The sequence below is a fragment of the Panicum virgatum genome, chromosome 5K, assembly GCF_016808335.1.
Source record: "Panicum virgatum strain AP13 chromosome 5K, P.virgatum_v5, whole genome shotgun sequence".
In the NCBI taxonomy this organism is placed as follows: domain Eukaryota; kingdom Viridiplantae; phylum Streptophyta; class Magnoliopsida; order Poales; family Poaceae; genus Panicum; species Panicum virgatum.
In genome coordinates, this window is record NC_053140.1 from 50,804,068 (window position 1) to 50,828,489 (window position 24,422).

Consider the following 24,422-nt stretch of genomic DNA (forward strand, 5'->3'; position numbering starts at 1 on the left):
GATATCTGGACTGCTTTAACATCTCATAGTCTTTTCATCATGAATCAATTTATTATCATGCTCAAAAGAAACAATTATGGTGATATGTGAACAGTATCTACACTGGGTTGTTTCGTTACAACTCGCAAAGAATAAATCATAAAATTATTAAACAGCAATAAAAACAATTGACATGATGTCTTGAACAAATTAACCTTAGGAGATAGGAGAAAGGGCAAAAAGGAAGGAACAAATTAACCTTAGGAGATGGAGCCCTTTTACAATGCTAGGAAAAGTCAACTTTTTATAGGTTTGACTTTCACTGGTTTGCGGGGAAAGAACTGAGGATCCCTTTCCTCTTGTCTCTCTACTTGAGCATTTTTCTTCTAAAACTTGGCATAGGAACTTTTTTTTGTCAATGCCGATCTTTTCACCGAATTCTGTTAGGGCCATATATGGTAGCCAATGCTTGATGCACTGTCAGCTGAATAGGAGGGCCATAAGCCATCATATCTTGGTGTCGGTCCTTCCCATACGTTCCGTCTCCTCTAGCAATTACCTCACCGTCCACGTCTATAATTCCACCCCTTTTTGGGTTCTCAACAAGCTGGCCCAGAGATAATTTAAAAGATCTCACCTGCAAAAGTCACAGTAGGGGGGTGTTGAGAAAAGATGAAAGACCTGAATAGTGCTGCACTCGCAACAAGACATAACTTGAAGTGCCTTTTATTGCATCAGTCATTAGAATATTCAGTTAAAATATAGCCTACTATGTTATTTTTTAAAAACTTTGGGAAAACGTCACTTTATGTTGCAATATCCAAATGTGAGTGGATGAGAAAAACTAACCTTGAGATATGTAACATATGGTGATTTGACATAACTCCCGTCGCTCATCTTCATCAGTAGAGCTAAAAGATCAGCCTTTGGACAATCTCTGAGTATGATTGTGTCGTGGTGCTGCAAACCACAGCCGGGTGGCGGAAGGCACCCGCCCTAGCCCAGAGGGTGTATACTCAGGGGGTAGCTAGTCTTAGATCGGTCTTACTCAAGAACACGAGGAACACAGCAGGATTTAGAGTGGTTCGGGCCGCCGGAGCGTAATACCCTACGTCCACTGTGTGTTGTATTGCCTTCCCACGAGAGTGAGAAGGTTGCGAGAGCTTGAGTCAGTCTGGATTGTCCTGTGCACAGCGAGCGCCTCCCTTTTATATCTCAAGGGGGTGCGTACACAACTGTTGGATCCCCGACAGGTGGGTCCAACGATGCAGTATAAAATAACGTACTTGTTCATACATTATGGCGTCGCAGGCAAAGGAGATCTCTCTCTTGGATTCCCTCGCCTGCACCCGGAGCCCTTCGTCCATCATGTCCTGGCGTTGTCTTGTCAGGTCGGGCCTGTCGTAGCTAGCGGCACCGCTCGCCACACTGCTTAAGCGGGTGGTGTAGCTTGCGGCGTAGGCGGCATGATGGAAAAGTGCCGTGCTGTCATATCCATTTAATGCTGCAGGCGGGCTCTGCGCGGGTGCGGCACATGCGGCTGCACTGTGCTCCTTGGTAATACGCGGTGCTCAGCGAGGCCTGACAAGGCTGTCTTGCGTACCGCGGCGGCAGAGCACGCCTTGTCCACCACATTAAATGCGGCAGGTGAGCGAGTCTTCCTGCGGAAGACTCGCGCACGATCTCGCGTCTCCGGGACACGTGGCGGCTCCGGACCCCTACACGGTGAGGGGAGTCCGGACGGGCGCAGGAGGTCCCAGACCCCTCTGGGGGTCCGAGGCCTCGGCGGTCAGCCCGGAGCTTCCCTTCCTTAGAGACACGTGGCGTCACCGGACCCATCCTTAGGCGGGGAACGGTCCGGGGCCGTTGGCCTGGTGAGGGAAAAGCCTGGCCTGTGGGGCCTGGCTACTCCGTCTTTCCCGCGCAGCTACGGATAACTACGCGGGTCCTGCCTTGCTGCAGTAAGAGTGTGTATCCCTGTTACAGGGTACCGACAGTGGCCCCCGGGCCCACCTTGGGGGAGGTACGAACCCACAGGTGGGGCCACTTCTGCGATTTGGCTCTATATAGCTCGAAGTTCCTTTCTGCAGGGGTCTTGACCGGCTTTGACTACCCGTCGGGTTGGTTGCTGCCTCATCACATCGCAACGGCTTACTGACTTTGGGCCCCACGATCAGTGGTTCACCTAGTCACACGCGCGACGTTCGGCATTGTTGCGGCCGGAGTAAACGGATCATTTACCACCGGCGCAGCTCCCGAAAAGCTCGGCCACGCTTGCGATTAATGCGCGCACGTCAGCTCAGCTTCCGCCTTGCTCCACGCGCGCGGGCGACGGTTCGGATCCCGCCTTTTCACACCTCCGTTGATTACCCGCTCTCCCTGACAGGTGGGCCTGGGCCCCCACGTCATGGACTGGGCGGTTAACTCTAGGCGCGGGCGTCGCTTGAGTTTCGGCGACGGTTCCGGGGCGCGCCGGTTGAGTCAGGCTTTATAACGGGGCGCACCACATTCCGCGGTTGCTTTCCCGCATTCGTCTTCTTCCTCCAGCCTTTGCGCCCTTTTGCCTTCTCTCCCCCCTACACAGGCACCCTTCTCACTCCACCAAGAGATGGCATCCCTTGTTCATCCCCGTCGCTTCCAGACCGAGGGAGAGCTGAACACAGTGCGCCGCCTGCTTGGGTGGAGTGCTCAGGAGACCGGCTGGGGGGTGCGAGCAGGCTCGGTTCCCCTTGGCAACCTCCGCACCGGGGAGTTCGTGCTATTCACCTCGCACGTCTCCGCCGGCGTGGGACTGCCAATTTCTTCATTCTTACTGCTGCTGCTGGAAGACTTCGGCCTCCAGCTTCAGCATCTGACGCCCCACTCCCTCCTCCTGGCGTCCATCTTCGTGCATTTATGCGAGATGTTCGTGGGAGTGCGTCCCTGCGTCATCCTCTTCCGCTACTTCTTCATTCTGGTGAGGTCCGGAAGGAGCAGGGACGAAGTGGGAGGGTACTACTTCCAGATAAGGAGCGACCTGCCGACTCCTTACATTCCCGGCCTTGCTGGCGGAAGGTGGGAGGAGTGGCGTAGGGATTGGGTGATCGCCACCACCGAAGCCAACGAGCGCCTTGCCCTGCCGACCGCGGGGCCCGCCTCCGACAAAGCATCCTGGAGGGCCAAGCCATCGCTGCAGCCGGAGTTCGACTCCGTACTGGACAAGATCAGGTCGCTGGCGGAGAGCGGCCTCACCTCATGGCACGTGCTCGGCGACTTCGTGAAGCGCCGGATCGCCCCCCTGAAACAGCGGCCGCGTCCGGCGTGGAGCTTCACCGGCCTCAACGATTGCAACAGGACCCACCGCGGGGAGGGAAGCGACCTGACCCAGGAGGCCTTGGAGGTCCTGGTGCGGAACGTGACGGGAGACACCTTCATCCCGGAGAACCTGATCCTTCCGCAGAGCATAGTCCCCCTCTGCGAGGACCCGGCGAGGGTGGCGGTGCTGGCTACCCTGCCGACCCTGGACGACGGGGGACTGGCCCCACGGCAGACCGGAGGTGACCCGAACCGTGGGCTCCGGATCCCTGGCACGTTCGGGGATCAGGCTACGCTGAGCGCTGCGGGGTCCGGTGCCACCACAAAGGGGAAGCAGGCCGCGGCTAGCAGTGCGGTCGCGGCCGGCTCCAACCGGGCACAGAGCAGCTCCGGTGCGTCATCGGGAGACGCAGGCCGGCGGAGGCTACTCCGTGGCGACGGGACCCTAGTCTCGGAGCCCGCCGCGAAGCGCCAGAGGTCTTCTGAGGGCGCAGGCCAGGGTAGCTCCCGGGCTGCCGGCCCCCACGGGTCCTCTGGCGCGACTGGACCACCACCATCGCCGCCAAGGAATTCTTCCCGCCGGCAGCAAGAGCAGCAGCAGCAAGAGCAGCCGCAAGTGCAGCGGTAGCAGGCACGCGGGCGGCAACAGCAGCAACTGGTGCGACCTCGGGTTGCGCCCATGCCACAGCCACAGGGACAGCAGCAGCGGGAGCAAGCCCGGGTTGCGCCTGCATCGCAGCTGCAGGGGCAGCAGCAGCATCAGGAGCAGCCGCAGGAGAAGAGGCCCGGGCTCCGGGGACGCTGGGTCCCCGGTACTTCCGGGTTAGTGTCATTCTGCTCTCCTCCTTTGTGCCGGTGCTCTGTTTTTTTCTTTTTTGATGGCTTTTCTGCTTTGCAACCAGGGCTTCCCGCCCCAGCGTTTCCTCTACCGTCGCTGGCACATTGGCAGGTGCCCAGGCGGCGGCGGCCCTGGCGTCGACAGCGACGGCGGCAGCAGGTGCGGGGCCCTCAGGTACGGCGTCTTGTGCCAACCCCATGGTGCGTGGCATGGAGCTGACTAGCGTGCCATTTTTAGACTCCGCAGTGCTCAGTGCGGCGGCGGCGGCGGTGCTGGGTGCAGCCGCGCCCGACGCGGCGACGGTGGAGGCGCCGATACTGAACGCAGCCGCACCCGACACAACGGTGGAGGAAACGGCGGTACTGGGTGCAGCCGCGCCCGATGCCGTGGTGGCTGAAAAGCCGGCTCTGGGCGCCACGGCCCCCGACGCCGTAGCGGCGGAGGCGCGAGTGCTGGGCGGAGCCGCACCCGACACGGTGGTGGAGGTACCAGTGCAGGGCGCAGCCGCACCCGATGCGGCCGCGTCCGCCACGGCGGCAGCGGGGGCGCCGGAGTTGGGTTCGGCCACGCCCGACTCGGCGGCAGCGGGGGCGCCGGAGCTGGGCCCGGCCGCGCCCGACTCGGCGGCAGCGGGGGCGCCGGAGCTGGGCCCGGCGGCGCCCGACTCGGCGACAGCGGAGGCGCCGGAGCTGAGCCCGGCCGCGCCCGACTCGGCGGCAGCGGGGGCGCTGGAGCTGGGACCGGCGGCGCCCGACTCGGCGACAGCGGAGGCGCCGGAGCTGAGCCCGGCCGCGCCCGACTCGGCGGCAGCAGAGGCGCCGGAGACAAGTGCTGCGGCAGAAGCCCCTACCTCCAGCTCCGGTCCTGCCGCAGAGGAGGAGTTGGAGGTGGTTTTTGGCAGGCGGCTCCTGCAGATTCAACTTCCGGAGGAGGATGCGACTCCGCTTCCTCAGGTGCTGTTGCGAGTTCGGCGTTCGATCGAGGAGGCAACCTCCTCTGCCGAGGTGGCCTTCCGGCGGGAGTGGTCTGCTCTGGAGAGCGAGCGTCAGCGCCTCTCCGATTGGCACACCCGTCTGGAGGCGCACACCAAGGCTGAAGCCTCCCACGCCGCGGAAACTCGGTCAAAGCTCAAGGCGGACCAAGAGGCCTACCGAGCCAACCTTAGGAAGGTGTTTGATCGAGAGTTTGCGGTGTCAAACCGAGAGAAATCCTTGGCGCAGCGGGAGCGGGACTTCACCCTGGAGGTTGTTGGCTTTGCTGCTCAACGGTCCGACCTCGAGGCCCACCTCGCAGCCCAGCAGTCAGAGCTGGAGACTCGCAGCGAGGACCTCGAGGTCCGGAGGCAGGAGCTCGACGTCTTCTCTCCGACTCTGCAGGGATGGCGTGAACAACTGCAGGAGAGAGCCCGCCAGCTGACTGCCGACGAGGCGGATTTGGAGGAGGGCCGGAAGTCCCTCGCCAAGCGGGAGGCTCACGCCACCGGCATAGAGAAGGAGCTTGGGCGCCAGCGAGACTCGCTCAAGAAGCGGAAGGTATCTGCGGAGCAGAGGGAGACCAAGCTGGAGGAGCGGTCCCGCGAACTCGAGGAGAGGTCCCGCGAGCTCGAGGAGAGGTCCCGCGAGGTGGAGGTGGCCAAGGCGGCTCTGGACACCCGGGTGCAATAGGCGGTCCGGGAGGCGGCCCGGGAGGCGGTCCGGAAGCACCAGGAAGACCAGCGCGTTGAGGCCCAGCGGATCGCTGACTGGGCAACCGAAGCGAGCCTGGCGCTGGTGCCGCTTGGTCTGAGCCCGATCCAGGTGGCGGAGCCGCCAGCTTCAATAGCTGACGCCCTCCCGGTGCTGAGTTCTGCTTCGGATAGGCCCCAGCGCCTGGGGCCAGTCCTTGCCGGACAGCTTGAAACCGAGGGCCGCGAGCTGATCCGGCTGGTGGCGGAGCACATCCTGACCTGCCTCCGGAGCCACGATCCGACCATCTCTCTGGCGCCCGTGGTCGATGGCCCTGTAGCGGAGACGGAGGCCGCCGCTCGGGACAGCGTGCAGGAGGTCGTTGACTTCGTCGCCGCCTACTTCAAGCGAGAGCCTGCAGACCCTTGAGCTGGGCATTGTATCTTTTTCCTTTTGCATTATGTAACAAACTTTGTACTAGCTGAAATTTTTGAAGCAGAAAAAACTTCAACTTAGCTGTTTGTCAGTTGTTGACTTGCAATATGCAGCACCCCGGCGCCCTGGCCCCCTGGCAGATAGGTTCAGTTGCTTCGACCTGTCTGCCATCTGAGCCGTAGAAGATACTCCGGACCTCCTTGGCATAGGGCTGCATAGCCTGCAAGACGATCAAGCGCCTTGTTCCCTGTGTAGTATACAGGAGTACAGATAGAAGAATCAAGTTTGCTTATATAGTAGCAACGATACTGCAACTTAGCTATTTGACGCATGCAGAATTCATCCATGATGTCTGGGACAAGGCGGATGCCCTGGGCCCCCTGGGAGAGAGACTCAGTTGCTATGAGCCTGTCTACCATCGAGACTGGCTCTTATCCTGCAGGAAAGCTTTGAAGCAGATACTCGGACCCCCTGGTAGGTAGGCTCAATGGTTGGAGACTGACTACCACTAGCCAGGTTTTAACCTGTGTACCACTTCAAAGTTATAGCTTAGTAGCAGACCCGCGGGGCTCACTCCTGACCAATCCCAGGCTGGTACCAGGTCCAGGACTCTAGATGCGCAGGCCCAGGTAGCTCTGTGCTTGTTACAGAGTGGGGGAGTGCGTAGGCTTAGGGTCGGAACCAGGCTAAGGCGCTACGCAGGGCTCCGGACCATTCCAGGAAACAGCACGATCTTTCCGGACCTGGCTTCATCGTCCCAGACCCTTCGCAGCAGTGGGTGAGGTCACTTTGCTATGCTCGATCCTTTGAGATATAGTGCTGGACATGCCGTGTTGGACTTAGGAAGCCAGCTCTTGAGCTGGGGCGAGGTCCGGGCCCCCAATTACCCGGCTCCAGGTACTAGGGCACTCGTTACAGGGTGGTGGAGTGTGCAGGCTTTTGGGTACGGAACCAGCTAAGCGGCTACACTGGGCTCCAAACCTCCCTAGGAAACAAGTATCCGCTCCCCAGAGTAGGTCCCTAGGGGTCCGGACCCCTCTCCAGCAGCAAGAGGGTCCGGATCTGTACGGCAGTCCAGCAGCTCAATGCAGATCTTAGTTGCAGCAACAAGAGTAGAGGTCCCGCGGGGGTTAGAAAAAGCGAAAATTCCGAGAATCGAAATGCGTAATTTAACCTTGACACAAAGACAGAACTAGGAGAAAATCTTTCCTTTGCAATCTCGATGTACATGGCTTGCGCGATGGATGCCAGAGGCCGGGTTTACGAGGTCGGACCTCTACCGCTCTGAGCCGCGCGTTAGCCGCTAGTGCGATGGATGCCAGAGGTCGGGTTTACGAGGGTAGCCCCCAACCGCTCTGGACCGCACGCTAACTCTATCTTATTACAAAGGAAAAGTTATTTCCCTGCTCTGCCTAGGTGTAAAACTTACGCAGATGCTCTATGTTCCATGGGTTGGGCAGCGGCACTCCGTCTTCTGTGGCGAGGCGAACGCATCCGGGCCGGCATACCTCTGTAACCTTTAAGGGCCCCTCCCAGCTGGAGGAGAGTTTGTGGAGCCCCGCTCGGTTCAGGATCCGTCTGAGGACGAGGTCGCCAGCCCGGAGCTCCCTACTGTGCACGAACCGTTGATGATAGCGCCGGAGCGCCTGGTTGTAGCGTGCATTTCGGATTGCTGCTCGCCACCTTCGCTCGTCAACGAAGTCCACGTCGTCGCACCGCAGCTGCTCCTGCATGGATTCGTCAAAGGCCTGGACCCGTGGTGAGCCCAGGTGAATTTCTGGGGGAAGGCATGCTTCAGCCCCGTAGACCAGGAAGAACGGAGTCTCCCCGGTGGCTCGGATGGGTGTGGTCCGGTTGCCCCATAGTACACACGGAAGCTCGTCAACCCATTTGGCACCATGCTTCTTCAAGCAATTGTAGGTGCGGGTCTTGAGTCCCCTGAGGATCTCTGCATTCGCTCTCTCAACCTGTCCATTGCTGCGGGGATGTGCTACGGACGCAAAGCATAGCTGGATGCCGATGTCCTCACAGTACTCTTGGAAGAGTCTGCTTTTGAATTGGGTCCCGTTGTCCGCGATGATGCGGTTTGGGACGCCAAATCTGCACACAATGGACCTTGGTGAAGCGCGAGATGAAGGCCCGAAGCGTTTCCCCGGGTTTTTGCCTCACGGCGTGAAGGTGTGCCTCCACACCATGCTGCTGGTAGGCGCTGGCGAAGTTCGCTGTGAACCTCGCACAGAGCTCTTCCCAGGACTGGATCGTCCCAGGTGTGAGATTCATGAGCCAGGTCCGGGCTGGCCCAGACAAGGCTACATGAAAGTAGCTTGCCATTACGGCGCCGTTACCACCAGCCGCTGTGATGGCGGTAACGTACACCTGCAGGAATTCTGACGGGTTAGTAGTACCGTCGTACTTTTCCGGCAGGTGGGGGCGGAACTTGGGTGGCCACGCCACGGCGCGGAGGTGCTCCGCAAGTGCAGCACAGCCCACCCCGGCCACTGGTGCGCCTGACTGAATCCGGGCGTTCACCGGAGGCCTGGGTGCCGCCGCGTCCAGATCAACATTGAGGTTGCGTCCCTCAATGTTGAGACAGCGCTCTCGCGCCCTCTCGACAGCGATGCGGGCATCCTACCCCGCGCGCCGGCGGTTGAGCTCCGCCGGCAAGTCTTCTGTTTGTGCACCCCTCACGGTAGGGGAGCGCACAGATGCCGACGCACCGCCCTGACGCTGGTGGTAAGGTACCACCGCGTTGCCAGGCGGAGGTCGTTGCCCAGTCTTTGCAGAACTGGGGGAGGCCTGAGCCAGGTGGAGGAGACGGTCGACGTCGTCCCGCCACTGCTTCAGGGCGTCTGGCGAGGCTGCCTCAGCCGGGGGGTTGCGAAGCAACTCCCTAGCCGCTGCCAGCGCTCCGCCGCTCGCAGCCTGTGAGGGGGCCCTTGATGGGCGCCCTGACTCTTGCCGGCGAGCGGCGCGCGCCAGCCGCCAGTGGTGGCTGCTCCACAGGCACAGTTGCCCCTGGAGCAGGAACGCGAGAGGCATGTGGCGTGGAGGATGCCACACCCTCTGTCATCTCCACGTCATCCACGCGAACCATGGGGACGAAGAAAAGATGAACTGCGACCAGCTGATCCCCCTACCTGGCGCGCCAAATGTCGTGGTGCTGCAAATCACAGCCGGGTGGCGGAAGGCACCCGCCCTAGCCCAGAGGGTGTATACTCAGGGGGTAGCTAGTTTTAGATCGGTCTTACTCAAGAACACGAGGAACACAGCAGGATTTAGAGTGGTTCGGGCCGCCGGAGCGTAATACCCTACGTCCACTGTGTGTTGTATGTCGGTACCCTGTAACAGGGATACCCACTCTTACTGCAGCAAGGCAGGACCCGCGTAGTTATCCGTAGCTGCGCGGGAAAGACGGAGTAGCCAGGCCCCACAGGCCAGGCTTTTCCCTCACCAGGCCAACGGCCCCGGACCGTTCCCCGCCTGAGGATGGGTCCGGTGACGCCACGTGTCTCTAAGGAAGGGAAGCTCCGGGCTGACCGCCGAGGCCTCGGACCCCCAGAGGAGTCCGGGACCTCCTGCGCCCGTCCGGACTCCCCTCACCGTGTAGGGGTCCGGAGCCGCCACGTGTCCCGGAGATGCGGGATCGTGCGCGAGTCTTCCGCAGGAAGACTCGCTCACCTGCCGCATTTAATGTGGTGGACAAGGCGTGCTCTGCTGCCGCGGTACGCAAGACAGCCTTGTCAGGCCTCGCTGAGCACCGCGTATTACCAAGGAGCACAGTGCAGCCGCCTGTGCCGCACCCGCGCAGAGCCCGCCTGCAGCATTAAATGGATATGACAGCACGACACTTTTCCATCATGCCGCCTACGCCGCAAGCTACACCACCCGCTTAAGCAGTGTGGCGAGCGGTGCCGCTAGCTACGACAGGCCCGACCTGACAAGACAACGCCAGGACATGATGGACGAAGGGCTCCGGGAGCAGGCGAGGGAATCCAAGAGAGAGATCTCCTTTGCCTGCGACGCCATAATGTATGAACAAGTACGTTATTTTATACTGCATCGTTGGACCCACCTGTCGGGGATCCAACAGCTGTGTACGCACCCCCTTGAGATATAAAAGGGAGGCGCTCGCTGTGCACAGGACAATCCATACTGACTCAAGCTCTCGCAACCTTCTCACTCTCGTGGGAAGGCAATACAACACACAGTGGACGTAGGGTATTACGCTCCGGCGGCCCGAACCACTTTAAATCCTACTGTGTTCCTCGTGTTCTTGAGTAAGACCGATCTAAGACTAGCTACCCCCTGAGTATACACCCTCTGGGCTAGGGCGGGTGCCTTCCGCCACCCGGCTGTGGTTTGCAGCACCACGACATTTTGGCGCCGTCCGTGGGGAGGAATAGGCGCTGGCTGGATCTTCAGGCTTCTGGGGCCGTGTTCATCCTCGGCAACGACGGACAAGAAGATGAAGAGGGGCATGGTGGCACCCACGCCGCATGCTGTGGCACTGGGGCGCCAGCGCCCTCGGTCCGACGGTGCACGGCAGCTGCACCTGCTGTGCGTCGCCACTGCGATGCCTCAGAGCCGGCACGGTGGTGCGCGGGGACGACGCCTGTCGCGTGCTGCCCCGTGCCATCCCAGTGTCGGCTCAAGGTTTTCTCTCAAGCAATGGCCATCCTTCCTCTCCGACGGCATGACGTCGGCTCAAGGCTTTCTCTCAACATGGAGCCCGGAGCCGACGGCCATCCCGGAGGAAGTTGGCCGTGTCGTCCGGCCGTCGCCAGCACCGGAGATCCGCCTCAGCGTAGCTCGGTGCTGCTGCAGACAAGGCCCCGTCGCCAGGCGCGGAGACCCCTGGCGCTAGCACCAAGGACAAGCCGGCGAACGACCGCACCTCTCCGCGCTCCACGTCCGGTCCATCTGCTGCGCAAGGGCGTCTGGTTTCCATCGGCAGACGACGACCACGGCTGGGGGCCTCTCCCACTCAAAGCCAAAGAATTTGTCTCATGCCATATAAGCATGTGACAGCTCTTAGGCAAGGAGGGATCCCCCGAGCTCCCGAGGTGATGCTGGATGATGCGGTTCAGGCACATCCAGGGCGCCTTCGCCTCCGACGACTATGAAGAATTCGGGAGTGGTCGCACCACTTCCAACCGGAGAAGGACATGCTGTATAGCATGCAGCCGTAGGTTACTCCTAAGAAAAGACTAAGAGAAAGTTCCTCCTTTGTAAAAACGTGGCGCCTACGTGTGTGTCCAGAGCGGTCAAGGTCCGACCTTGTAAACCCGACCTCTAGCCCTATCACACAAACAGGCAAAAAGCGGTCCGGAGCGGTGGAGGTCCGACCTCGTAATCCCGACCTCTGATGTATACCGTGACAACCACAATAATAAAGGAGATTTTCTTCCTCAGTTTTACCTAGGCTCCATCCTGATTACATTTATTCGCCTTGGTTTAACTATTCTTTCCTCTTGAACGGAGTTTCCCTTGTTGCTAACAATCCAAGTTAAGTTGCTGGCTTGTGGTCAGGTGAAGACACCCCTTCTAGCTGGAAGGCAGTCCGGACCCCTAAGGACCTGCTCTGGAGAAGTGGTATTTGTATCCTGGGGTAGAGAAGATCTGCGTAGCTTAGCCTGGTAATGTACCCTAAGTTTACGTACTTCGCTACCCTGATACAAGTGCTCTAGTATCCGAGTCTGCTGTCTTTAGGAGTCCCGGGCTCCCTTCTAGTATAAGGCTTGGTTTCTTTGCATCTTACCATGAGGTCCGGTAACATGCTTCATCGGATCGTCAGCAACGACCCAAGTCCACTCCGGTGGCCCGCTCCGGCGGAGACCGCTCGCCACGGTCGCTCCAAGTCCACTCCGGTGGCCCGCTCCGGCGGAGACCGCTCGCCACGGTCGCTCCAAGTCCACTCCGGTGGCCCGCTCCGGCGGAGACCGCTCGCCACGGTCGCCCCAAGTCCACTCCGGTGGCCCGCTCCGGCGGAGACCGCTCGCCACGGTCGCCCCAAGTCCACTCCGGTGGCCCGCTCCGGCGGAGACCGCTCTCCACGGTCGCTCCAAGTCCACTCCGGTGGCCCGCTCCGGCGGAGACCGCTCGCCACGGTCGCCCCAAGTCCACTCCGGTGACCCGCTCCGGCGGAGACCGCTCGCCACGGTCGCTCCAAGTGCCGGGTCCGGAAAGTGGTGCTTGCTCCCTGAGCGATCCGAGGGCTGTGTAGCCGCTTAGCTTGGTTCCGTACCCTAAGCCTACACCCTCGTCGCCCTGAGGAGAGCGCTCTAGTACCTGAACCTGGCAACAGGTGTTCCAGCCTCAGGGGTCCGGAGCACCCGCTCTCTGCATGAGCACACCAACGCAATCGAGCTTGCGTGGAAACACATCACGATAGTGGCCCACCCGCGGGTTCGTACCTCTCCCTAGGTGGGCCCGGGGGCCACAAAATGTCGTGGGGTTTCTAGGGGTACCCACAGCCGGGTGGCGGAGCGCACCCGCCTATTCCCCTGTGAGGGAGTACTCGGGGAAGTACTAGGCGATGGGGCTGAATCTATGCTGAGACAAGGACTCAAGAACACACGATTTAGAGTGGTTCGGGCCGCCGGAGCATAATACCCTATGTCCACTGGGAGATGTTTTGTTCTTGGTGGTGTGTATGAACCTTTCCTCTGCTGGCCTTGGCACTCACCCAGCCTGAGGTCTTCTAGCGGCGCCCCCTCCTTTTATAGATCAAGGGGGAGCGGATACATTGGACGTTGGGCCCCGACAAGTGGGCCCAACGTGCTGTGCAGCATACTGCGCAGAGTACTTAAAAGACAACAGTGGTTACGAATCTTTTCCTCCGATATGCGTACTGCTGCTCTTCTGACCCAGGGGGGGTCTTCCCTTGTCCCGTCAGCTAGGTGCCCGTTGGAGTAGCGTAGCTTGCGGCGTGGCCTGCTGAGGCTATTATGTAGGCGTCATAATGGGCGAAACCGAGCCGTCGTATCCATCTGCTATGGCAGACTGGCAGGCGTGGCGTGGGCGGCGCCAGCGGCTCCACTACCTTGGTAATACGCGATCAATAGTGTCCCCTGGTCAATGAAACGCCTCGCCTTCTGCTACAACAATGCGGACGTCCATCTACCACAATGAATGCAGCGGTGGGTGAGGCTTAGTAAGCGGCCTTGTGCCTGTAGACACGTGTCGGCTCCGGACCGCCCTGAGGCAGGGCGTCGACTTCTTCCCTCAGAGAGGGGTCCGGTCACTATACAGGTGGTCCAGGACCCCATGAGGGGTCCGGGACTCCGCGGGGGTCCGGACTCCTCAGGAGGTCCGGAGCCCCAGCTACTTGCGTTTGAGTGCCTGCCTCTCCCGGGACACGTGGCGTCTCTGGACCTTCCCCAGTCGTGGAACAGTTCCGGATTGTTGTCGGGGGAACAGGACTTCGGACCGCAGGGGTCCAGCTGTTTGGATGTAGTCAAGGATAACTACAAAGGCCCTTGCCTAGACACAGCAAGAGGGGGTACCCCAGTCCTGGGGTACCGACAGATTGCATCCATATAGCCATCTGAGAACTGCAACACAACCACTTCCTTGAGCTAAATGTACTAAATTGAAGACTGATATAAAACACTCCTGAAGAAGCATATGAACTTAACACTCGAATAGATGATGGTTTTTGTACCAATCATGCATAATCACATATTTCGAAATACTAAAGGAAAGGGGCGCCCTTAATAAAGTATTACTATTGCTAGAGGATACTATTCGGTTACCTTTGCTTCAGGAGCTGCCATGACATCCTCGGCAGCCCATGGCACGTCGTTTATCCAAACTGCAACAAATGGACCATCAGCAAACCTCCAGTCTGAAGCTTGAAACTCAACTGAAGGGCCTGGATAAGAAGACGGGTGGGATTTTCCATTTTGCTCCAGAGACTCTACGATGGAATTCTCGACTTGCTTGACAGGTTCTCCATACGACTCATAGCCTGGGGCAGGCACGAACTGAATACTTCCACAGTACTTTCGCAAGTTCATAATGCGAACCACAGCCTGAAACCTTGCTAGAGCTTGTTACGAACTTCAGGCATCAAGACCCAAATCAAAGAAAAGAAAACCAGAAGGTAACTTTCTGAAGCTAGAACTGATCCTATAGGTCCCAGCCATGTCATTACTGGTTATAATTAACAAATCCAAATGATGTCAGCAAGGAGTTGGATACGAATTAATGAAAAGGAAGGACAAGAAGCAAAGCCTAGACCTTTCAGAGATGATAAACGAAAGAACTGCCAAGAAATGGGAATGGTTCAGTACATACGTAGAAGTCGAAGCGTGCACTTCCCATCCACCGGTATTTCTCAGACTCAATATCTATGTCGGCCACCAAACATATGACAATTCCCCCCCCCCCCCCCCCCCCCCCTCAAAAGTTAATCAGATAGCTACCAGAAAAGTTCCTTAGAAATTTGACACTGCTGTCTTATAAAGTCTGTAAGTCTGTTGCGTACCCCAAGTCATCAACAAGACACTGAAAAATTTCTTCTCCCCTTGCAAAATGGTACAAACATCCAAGGACTGCTTGTGACCTGTGTGTAACGAGAAGTTTGTGTTCCATAAGATCTCCACAGGAAATCCCCATGATTCTACTTTTGTGCATGATAAAGAAATGAATTGAGACCTTTGATAATGGCAAATACAGCATTTGAAACCGAACACGTCTCACTGGCAGCATGCAGAAGTGATTTAGCCATGCCATTTCCTGTACCTGTACACACAACAAGACCACGCCTGTTTTGTCGCTTTTAGAATTTTCATGTGCTATTGTTTTAGTTTACATTGTTCGTACCTGCTGGAACTACCCCAATTGGCATCTTTATCGCCTCCTCCCAATCTGTTCGTTGAAGAATTCCATTCACTACCTACATCAGAAATCACAGCATGAGAAACAAATCTAAACCTGATTTGCAAGTTGCAACAGGTTGCACGTTTCCTTGCAGATGTTAACACTTAACAGTAAGAATGACTGGAACCAGATGTTTTTTTAGAGTACGTTCCAGGGACTAAAGTCCGGAACCAGTATCAGGAGACCATGCTGATGCCATGCACAGTGTTAGTACAGTACACTTCAGATAACATACTACTTCAGGCAGTCTTCGGGAGGCATTTGTACAGAAGGATTATCATGCCAAGTGCAAACAAGGTTGACCGTGGAACAACCAACAAGCACGGTTTTAAATTTGCTTAAACAACCGCACTCCACATGAACTCTATAAAATTTGAGATTTATCTTTTTTCATGAAAGGAAATTTTAGATTTATCGGATTGAAGTCAACTTGCATTAGCTAATCAGGATCGACAAACGCAAAGTCAGCGCTCTACTCTGAAACCTCGGCATGCCAGCCATGAACACACATTACGCACTTAAATATTCAGAGCACAGCACAGGCTGCTGCAACATCGGTGATGCGCCACTAACCTCCACGAGGACACCGTCGCCGCTAACACAGACAATGCCGTCGTACTTTCCAAGGTCGAGGGAAGACGCCACCTCCCGGGCATGTCCCTGGTACTCGGTCTCTGAAACAGATCACGGACAAAACGGATCGATATAACCGCAAAAACCATGAGCAAAAAACAAACAAACTTGGTAAATTTCATGGAAAAACCATCCACATTTCCATGCTGAACCTTGCACTGTGATGCTCACGCCAGCAGCTTCAAACAGAGGCTTGATCTCCGTGTCGTAGATCTTCTTCGCGCATTTCCTGCCGCCGAAGGGGTTGACGAAGACGAACAATCTCTTCGGGCGGCCTGTGGATGAAATTTCAGCACAGACGTGAACAATCGGTGAAAATCTAGACAGGGGAGCCGTCTCCCGTCGAGCCTGAGCGCTGAGGCACGCGCACCGAACGAGTCGAGGCAGCGTGCCAGCCTCTCGCCCTACGCCGCGGCGGCGCCCTCGCCGTCGGCCATCTCGAGCACGAAGTCCCGCCTGCGCCGCCTCCCGACTCCCTTCCCTCCCGCGCCCGCGCCGGACGCGCACGACCTCGCCCTGGCCGCGCCCGCCGCCACGAAGGCCCTCACGATGACCTCCTTCCCGCTCGCCTCGACCCCGAGCACGTCGCGCTCCAGCGACAGCACCCGCTCCCCCGCCGCGCCGCCACCGCCGCCCGCGCGGCGCCACCGCAGCTCCCCGCCCCCGAGCGTCGCCTCCGCCGGCGCGCCGTCCACGCGGACACTGGCCGTGGCGCGGCCCTCCATGCCCTGCACCTCCCCCTGGCCTAGCGGCGGAGGCGTGTGCTGGCGGAGGTTTTGGCGCCTCGACGAGGGAGCGGCGCGCACGCAGGAGCAGGAGGCAGCGCGGACGGGCACGACGAGGCGATCGATGCGCGGGGGCGGACGGGGTCGCGTGGCGTCGTGCTGGATGCTACGGGAACGAAGGCGACGGGCGGATGAGTTGGTTTCGGCGCGCGCGCGCGCGGCTGCTCACTGCTCTGTTGGTTATGGAAATCCCACGTTGGAATGGAGCTTGGGATTGGGCGATAAAATCAGATGCGGCGAGCTCGAGGGCTCATGCTTGAGCTCCCAGCTCACATGATCACATCTCAGTTGTGAGCTGGGAGGCGATGGGGTGCTCATTGCTTAACGCCATGTGCTTCCTCTGCCCCCTTCCATGTCATCCGGTGATCAGCTTCAGTTCAAACCGCCGGGCAGCTCGCGTGCCGTGCACGGTGACCTGGCTGGCCACGTACTGACTGGTATCGTCAGGTAGAGGCGTACGGGGATGGTTCTGGGTTACGCGAGCAACCTGTAAACTGCAGTGGGGGTTTTAATTAACTTCGTGATTAGAAGCCTGCACTGCGCACTGCATCCGCGTATGATGGAAAGTCTTGCTGTGGCGAACGGCTGTGGAGTTATCAGAGGGTGAGAGGGGACAGGTGAAACAGCTCGAGTGTGATTTTCGCTGAATTACACTCTTGGAAAAGCTGAACGATGATGGTTGGAAAGGCAAAGGGAATCAGTTTCTCACAAGGATTTTCTTGAAGAAAAACGTCTCTTTCAAAAAAAAAATCTCCCGGATTTACATGTTCCTCACATGCTGTTTTCAAAAAAGATGGAAGCGCCTGACATGTAACTTCATAATTGATTTCTGTGCCTTCAATTGAGACGGTGACGCATTTTTGTCTTCTGGACAGTGAACTGTTATAGGCGTTAGTGGACAAACTGAAGCGTCTCAAATCCATTTCTAAGAAGTAGAAGCAAAAAATGAAAAAACTCGCCGTTGCCGGGGATCGAACCCGGGTCGCCCGCGTGACAGGCGGGAATACTCACCACTATACTACAACGACTTTGTTGGATAGCTTTTGAGTTAAATTTATTAATCAATTAAAAATCAACAGAGCAACAGGAAACCATCCACCTCAACGGCGTTCAATATGTGATGAATTAAGAAAAGGAATGTGTTGATAAATTTGCGCGGAGCTCTACACCTCCAGCCCATCCTTGGGAACCAGCGGTCCACTGACTCTGTATCTTTGATAAGTTAGCTAAAACTAGATAAATTCTACTAAAAACTGGATTCAACAGACTTGCTATCCTCCTCGCTAATGTATATGGCTAGCTATCCCGTCGGCCTTGCTCGGCAATTATCCCAAGCCCATCCGCCTCGCTATCTCGGCCCGGTCCTCCTCCGCGCGTCCTCCCTCCGTCGCCCTCCCGCGGGAGCGCCGTTGCGCGCTGTCGCCGCCGCCGTCGACACGCGCCGGCTCGCCGCTCGAGCTCCCAAGCGACCCAGAACCCGACAGACACCTCCAGGGCGCCGAGGAGAGCGACGGCGACGACCACCCCGTAATAGGAGTAGAACAGAGCCCCGCCGCAGAGGAACACGCCGCTGGGCAGCCGGCGCAGCGCGAGGACGAGCTTGACGGCGGCCTTCGCGGCGCCCCCACGAAGCTCAAGAGGCAGCAACAGCAGCGGCAGCCTCGACTGCGCACCGAGATCCCCCATCGTCGACGACTCGCCGGCCTCCCTCGCGCTCCTCGCGCTCGACGTGTTCTCGGGCTGCGCGGGCGTGTCGAGGAAGGGCGCGCCGGCGAGGCTGCTGCTCATCTGGGCCTCGCCCAAGGCGCTGGCTTGTGGCGGCCGCCGGGGCTGGGGGCAGGGGCAGCGGCTGTCCACCTCACGGGCGCGCCCTCGACACCAACCCGGCGCTGCTACCTGCGCTCGCCGCCTTGGAGGCTCGATGTGCTTGTCAGAGCCAACGACATGGATGCTGCGTGGTAGGTGTTTGTGGAAATGCCACAACGCAATGTGGTTTCTTGGAACGATCCAACGTTGAGAATATGGAGAGTCTATTGGTTAACACGGCAATAGGAAAGCTTTTTATTTTTTTTACCTAGTCTGTTACCTATTCATTTAGCTAGAATATATACCTAATCTGTTGGAGTTGCTCTTAAGCAAAGAAAAGATCAGCACATCGCCATTTCCAGTCAAGACATAATATAATGGAACTACGGATGCAAATGAGCTCCGTCCTGTGTCATGTTAATGTTCAATCTCCAGCTCACAGCACGTTTCACTGCCTTCAGATAATAGCCCTTCTACACTGATGAACCACCAGAAAAATTCTCAATACACATATCGCTCTACAGCAGAAAGGAAACCTTGAGATGGCACACGCCTTAGAGAGAAAAGGTCACACGCCATGACTTCCAGCAGTAAAAACATCTTTGGCGGATATACAATTTTCAGTCACAAGCTACATCATCTTCTACACAGCCTTTTTGGCACCCTCCGGTGACCCTACCAGTTGTGGTGGTAGTATGGAGTAATAGGTAACAAAGGAGAGGTAAGCGCAGCTTGCTACGACATATACCTTGAACCACACAGACGAGCAAAGAGTTAGGTAGAGGCAGATGCCTGTCAAGCCGACTATGGTGAAAAAGTTTGCTAGGCACTTCGGTGTGGATAGATCTCCTTCAGTTCCTTCGTCAGGGAAGTGGCCCTTTGCGAGAAAATCTGACAGGAGCTTGTCCTTCTGCCTGAACCTCTCTATCATCCATTCAGTTATTTCGTCCTCTGATGTGGGGATGTCAGAGAGCTGAACCGTCCTGATGTGGATGTGGACTTCAGAGGGATCAACGCCATATACATTGTCCAGAAAATCTGGCAGTCGATGCTTGTATGCGATTGTGACATCATAAACTGCAAGAACGGCATGTCAGGACTCGGGAGTCAAATATAAACAAGAGTAGAACTTAGCCAAAACACATTGCAGAGATGGAAAAGAACCTCTTCGGAAACTACAAAGTAGCTATGTGGTTGAAATTGCAGTTACTATTCAGGTTACAGAATTCAAGTATATTGGTCCTATCAGTAACAATGATGCGATATTCTGGAAATGATAGTACATACATACTGGTTCAGATACTAATAACTGGACTACACGGAGACTGTACAACGCCTGACTCGTTTACTTCACTTTGTAAGCAAAATACTCCCGTTTCATTAACTCAAAATTATAATTAGATGGTAATTACAGTAAAGAATGTATTTCATTCTATGTCAGGAGCTGAAACCCATGTACTTTCTACTCGAGTCAAGTCAAAACCATAACAATACCACAGTGTGAATATAGATTTTTCACAATTAACACCACATGTCCACATGTGATCTTTTGCAGAACCTCTGTGGGTTTTAAGAATGCTTATAACATACTCAAAGCATAACAATTTGACAGAGTGAATATAGATTTTTAAGAACTAACATCTCATATAATGGATACAACTTCTAAAACTCAAGAGATGAACTTTCTATTGTAGGTTTATAGCTATTAGTTGATAAATACTCTGCTGCTAAAGGGGGGGAAAAAAGAAAATCTAGCAACAGTGACACAAATCATGCCAGCAAATGTACCATGAATGCATGGAACAAGAAGGGGGAACATGGTGTTCACCTGCATCTAAGGAACTTCTCAGCTGTTGCAAGCAACAAATGAACCCCTTTGTCTTTGGAAGGAGGACATGTTCTAGCTTAGGCAAACCATGCTCTGAAGCATACTCTTGGCTCATGATGCATTTCTTCTCACTAAGATAGAATGAGCAATCAGCAACCAAATATAGGAAAAGAGGAAGAATAATGCACATTCAATAAAATGACAAGCAACACATAGAAGCAATGTAGAAATGGATGACCACATGTAATGTTTGATATGGTAATCAGTGACTACGGAAATTTAAGACATTGATATATGTGATTAAGTATATATTCAGTCATGCATGTGAATTACATGACAAATATACAAACAATTAATTTCAAAGATAATTATGCCTTACGTATAATCCGTGCCTTCAGGAAAAACTGCCAACCAGATAGGATCTCTGGGGTTCTTAAATTTTGATAATTTGTTCTGCATAATTGCTTCATCAATCTCCCATTTCCGTTCTACCGGGATAAACTCGAAAATGTGAAATGCCCAGCTAAAAATAGGTAACTTCATCAAGCTGCTCTTAAGTATGTACTTGATATATCCTAAATAGCCTTTCCTCAGTGCAAGATCCCACAAGTACATCCAGTCAACTTCAGTCCTGTGGTTAGCAAATAACAATACACGCCTTTTTGGAGTCACATTTTCACCAGAGAAGACAAACTTGGTTTTGTTTATCTTTTCAAACAAGAATGGCCATAAAGATAACCAAATTCCAAACAGAATGGAAGTCGTCTTTCGGCTGTAATGCACGCTGAACAGCCGCACAACAAAAGTAGTAATAGGGGCCAAGTAGACTATCAATAAGAATGCTGTTGACAGTATAATCGCTACACATGCTACACCACGGCAACGCCTCATGGGGGTAAATGGACGGTGCTTTGGTCCATTGTTCAGAATGGGCCGGTTAACATGATGCACTACCTTCTCCTCTCCATTGACATGATGCTCTTGGGAACCATTTGAGCCATTCATCTTTCACGGCTAGGACTGAATCCTTAGCAGAATTTAAAATTTCAAAACAGGGCTAAAACCCAGCACCGCTGATTATCTAAACATCATGAAGGTAGGAGAAACGACAACTGCAAAAAAAATCAACATTACTGATCAGATGTAACCATGCTGTTGCCATTCAAGACTTCAGAGTTAGCACAATCTACTTGAAAGAAATCCTATCACTTAATTTCAGTTCCATCAGAAGCTTAGCGCTATTGAGAGGTGACTGTCAATAATAACCAACATTACCGATCAGATGTAAGCATGCTGTTGCTATTCAAGAAACGGTATCACTTAATTTCAATTCTGTCAGAAGCTTAGCAATATTGAAATCTTATCACTTAATTTCAGTTCCATCAGAAGCTTAGCACTACTGAGAGGTGACTGCCAATAATAACCAACATTACCGATCAGATGTAAGCATGCTGTTGCTATTCAAGAAATGGTATCACTTAATTTCAGTTCCGTCAGAAGCTTAGCAATATTGCAAGGTGACCGCCAATCACGGCCAGCAACAATCTACCGTTACAGGACATGACATCACCTTTATACATACTAGTGTGAAAACACATGATCCACATACACAAACCCAGCCTTTCTATTATCTCATCTTCTCCGTAACTCTGCATGAGGCTGTACAATGGCAGACACATGGCTGTATGGCTGAGCATCTAGTAAGTAGCGACAGATTTCCACTTTTCCATCGAATCTCAACTCTCGAGATGATTAGTAGCTTTAGTGTATACGTGCGAGTTTAGAAAATGCCATCCAACACGGCAGTTATTGCCCTAAAAATCAGTTATTGCGCTGGTCCAAAAGCTTGCAGATGACTAAATCCTAGCTCCAATTGGGAAGATCATATGGAAGCAACCACCCAGAATATGCAACTCAACCACTCGGCTGACGGCTACCAAACTATCAGCTCTCGACCCAATTGACGCCTTTAGGGCATCTGCATGAGTCGCGACACTCCATCAGATGCAACAATTATTGCACAAATCATCACCCCACATCCAAATATCCAAATCAAATTCTATTACTCAGGCTGAAATATACCAAAAATGCCACATAACCATCTATGTCGTATTGCGCAGCATGTATGTCCAAGCATGCACAGGACAAATGAAAGATCCCCGTTTTTGAAGAGCAAGGAATAGATGGTAACGTAGATTTGTAACCCCCGGAACAATCATTGATGCAGTTCAGCTATAATGAAAAGTAATTGGTGTATGGTGGTTCTCTACGGCTCCACTAATTATGAACCATAAAACCGCACCAGAAAGCTAATCTACTTCTGCAAAGTACCATCAAGACATTGCATAAATATGTTGTATGTGCCTTCAATAGTTACATAATTACCCTCCCCCCATTCAAACATATCAGGAGAACGGCCTTTCCTGTTTGGCAGTTCTACATGTGTTCAGAAACACAAATCTCCTTTGCAAGCAAGCATAGAGGGCAAACAGAAGTATATCCACGATCTACCTATCTGCTAAATCAGTAGAAGGAATATCGCCTCCTTTCACAGAATTTCCAATTCTACATACCCCTAACAGTGGGAAATTCAGCCTCTGCAATATTTAGGGTGCTCCATCAAGTGGCCACCCATGGCCAACAGTAGTTGCACCTCCATGTTAGATTCAGAGTGCTCAGCTCACAGAAATCGCTTAACCCAAGAAACACCAACCAACAATCCTAGAGACAAGAATTCGCCCCCGGGAGCCCAGCATCGCCGAATCGGCCGGCCAAGACGCGGACCTCGAACCTTAAGCGAACAGGACCGCCGTCCAAGCGCAGGACTGGAGTGCTTGAACGAAAGGATGAACAGCAGTAGCGTGCAGCGAGTCAGAGATGCCATACCAGGGGGAGAATTGGTCGTCGCCGGGAGCCGGGTGAGGGCCGGCCTGGATGCGGCCGTGAATTTCGATGGGATCTGCGGGGTCCTCGCCCTCGGGGCGGCGGAGGGGGACAGGGGAGCACGAGGGGATCCCGGGTCGCACCACGCGATAGGAACAAGGGGCGGCAGACCGGAGCCGCGCCCCCCGGGGCGAGCGGAGCTTTATACTGCGGCCTACTGCGCACGCGCTGTAATCATGACTTCATCAGTCCACTGCAGGGTTAACCATTTCGTTTTCGGTCAAATCCCGGTGTTTAGCGGAAACGGAACTCCACCGCAGGCAGCCGCTGGCCGGCCGTGGGTGGCTGCAGCCTACGGGTAGACCGCTCTCGGGGTGCGGTGCGGGAGCGCCCCGCGCCACGGCATGGTCGTGGTCGCGCCTCGCGCGGCGGCCGGCTGCGCGTCGCGACGCTGGGGCTGCGGACCGAGGGCAGTGGCGGAACCAGGATTGAATTGAACCCCGGGCCGAGTTTTAAGTATAGACGTCCACAAACTCACAGTTCAAAAGATACATGAAAATATAAACGGAAAGATAGATAACATACAAAAAGCAACATCGCGAAGTAATATATTTATTCTTCTTCATCAATTGATCCAAGTCCTTCTCCAGCAATTGATCCAAATCAAGAGGTAAAAACTACTGTAAAATAAAAAAAAATTGGGCCGAACCCCGGGCCACGGCCCGGGTGGCCCGGGGTGTGCATCCGCCCCTGACCGAGGGGGTGGGCATGGGAGTGTGTGGCCGTGCGGGTTCGTTCGTCATGGTCCACTCCGCCCGCGCTCCTACCGGGCGCTGCTGTGTGACCCCTCAAATCGGTTACACTAGTTCTATCCATTTTAAATTTTATGTTTTGAATCTAAATTAATTTAATAAATTGATCTACATATGTAATCCAGTCAAATTTATTCTAACAATACAAAACATTTATTTAGATATAAAAATAAATTTAAATAAAATATTTATTAAATCTTGTGTGATGGTTTGACTCGTCCGAACGGCTCCTAATATCTGTGTCTGCATTTGTTCAGGGCGTGTTTAGTTCCCAAAAATTTTCACCTCCACTTTAAACACATATATGAAGCACTAAATGTAATTAAATAATAAAACTAATTACACAGTTTGGATGTACATGACGAGACGAATCTTTTAAGTCTAATTAGTGTATGATTAGCCATAAGTGCTACAGTAACCCACATGTGCTAATGACGCGGTCAAAGGCCTCAAAACATTCGTCTCGTGGTTTCCAAGTGAGTTCTGAAATTAGTTTTTTAATTAGTGTCCGAAAAGTCTTCCCGACATCCGGTCAAAGTGCTGATTTGACATCCAAAAATTTTTGGACGGGGAACTAAACGC

The 24,422-nt window shown here is 54.7% G+C and overlaps 1 protein-coding gene, 1 non-coding gene and 2 pseudogenes across 3 annotated transcripts; 1 reads left to right on the forward strand and 3 right to left on the reverse strand.

Annotated features, from left to right (window-relative positions):
- Window positions 1-80: 80 nt before the first annotated feature.
- LOC120708276 lies at window positions 81-16,942 on the reverse strand (annotated as a pseudogene).
- On the forward strand, window positions 16,817-18,738 carry LOC120710202 (annotated as a pseudogene).
- On the reverse strand, window positions 17,468-17,539 carry TRNAD-GUC. The gene has a single exon. It is a non-coding gene; the product is annotated as a tRNA-Asp (tRNA).
- On the reverse strand, window positions 18,693-23,244 carry LOC120708277 (probable 1-acyl-sn-glycerol-3-phosphate acyltransferase 5). Of its 2 annotated transcripts, XM_039993470.1 has the most exons (4): window positions 23,032-23,244; window positions 20,525-21,257; window positions 20,146-20,276; window positions 18,741-19,394 (listed from the first exon to the last, which is right to left on the reverse strand). In XM_039993470.1, the coding sequence occupies exons 2-4, from the start codon at window positions 21,148-21,150 to the stop codon at window positions 18,961-18,963; spliced, it is 1,191 nt and encodes a 396-aa protein (XP_039849404.1). In that variant the 5' UTR covers window positions 21,151-21,257; window positions 23,032-23,244; the 3' UTR covers window positions 18,741-18,960. The 2 variants fall into 2 exon arrangements, with proteins under 2 accessions (XP_039849405.1, XP_039849404.1); XM_039993471.1 differs by lacking the exon at window positions 20,525-21,257 and having other exon boundaries at window positions 18,693-19,394; window positions 23,032-23,235.
- Between the last annotated feature and the right edge of the window lie 1,178 nt (window positions 23,245-24,422).

What these genes read in the sequence shown, in the direction of transcription:
- LOC120708277 (XM_039993470.1), bottom strand. Translation starts at nt 21,150, where the DNA reads ATGAATGGCTCAAATGGTTCCCAAGAGCATCATGTCAATGGAGAGGAG. An exon ending in CCTGAAGGCACGGATTATAC is followed by an intron (nt 20,277 to 20,524) that starts GTAAGGCATAAT and finishes ATTCTATCTTAG; the next exon opens with TGAGAAGAAATGCATCATGA. An exon ending in GAGAAGTTCCTTAGATGCAG is followed by an intron (nt 19,395 to 20,145) that starts GTGAACACCATG and finishes CCGTTCTTGCAG; the next exon opens with TTTATGATGTCACAATCGCA.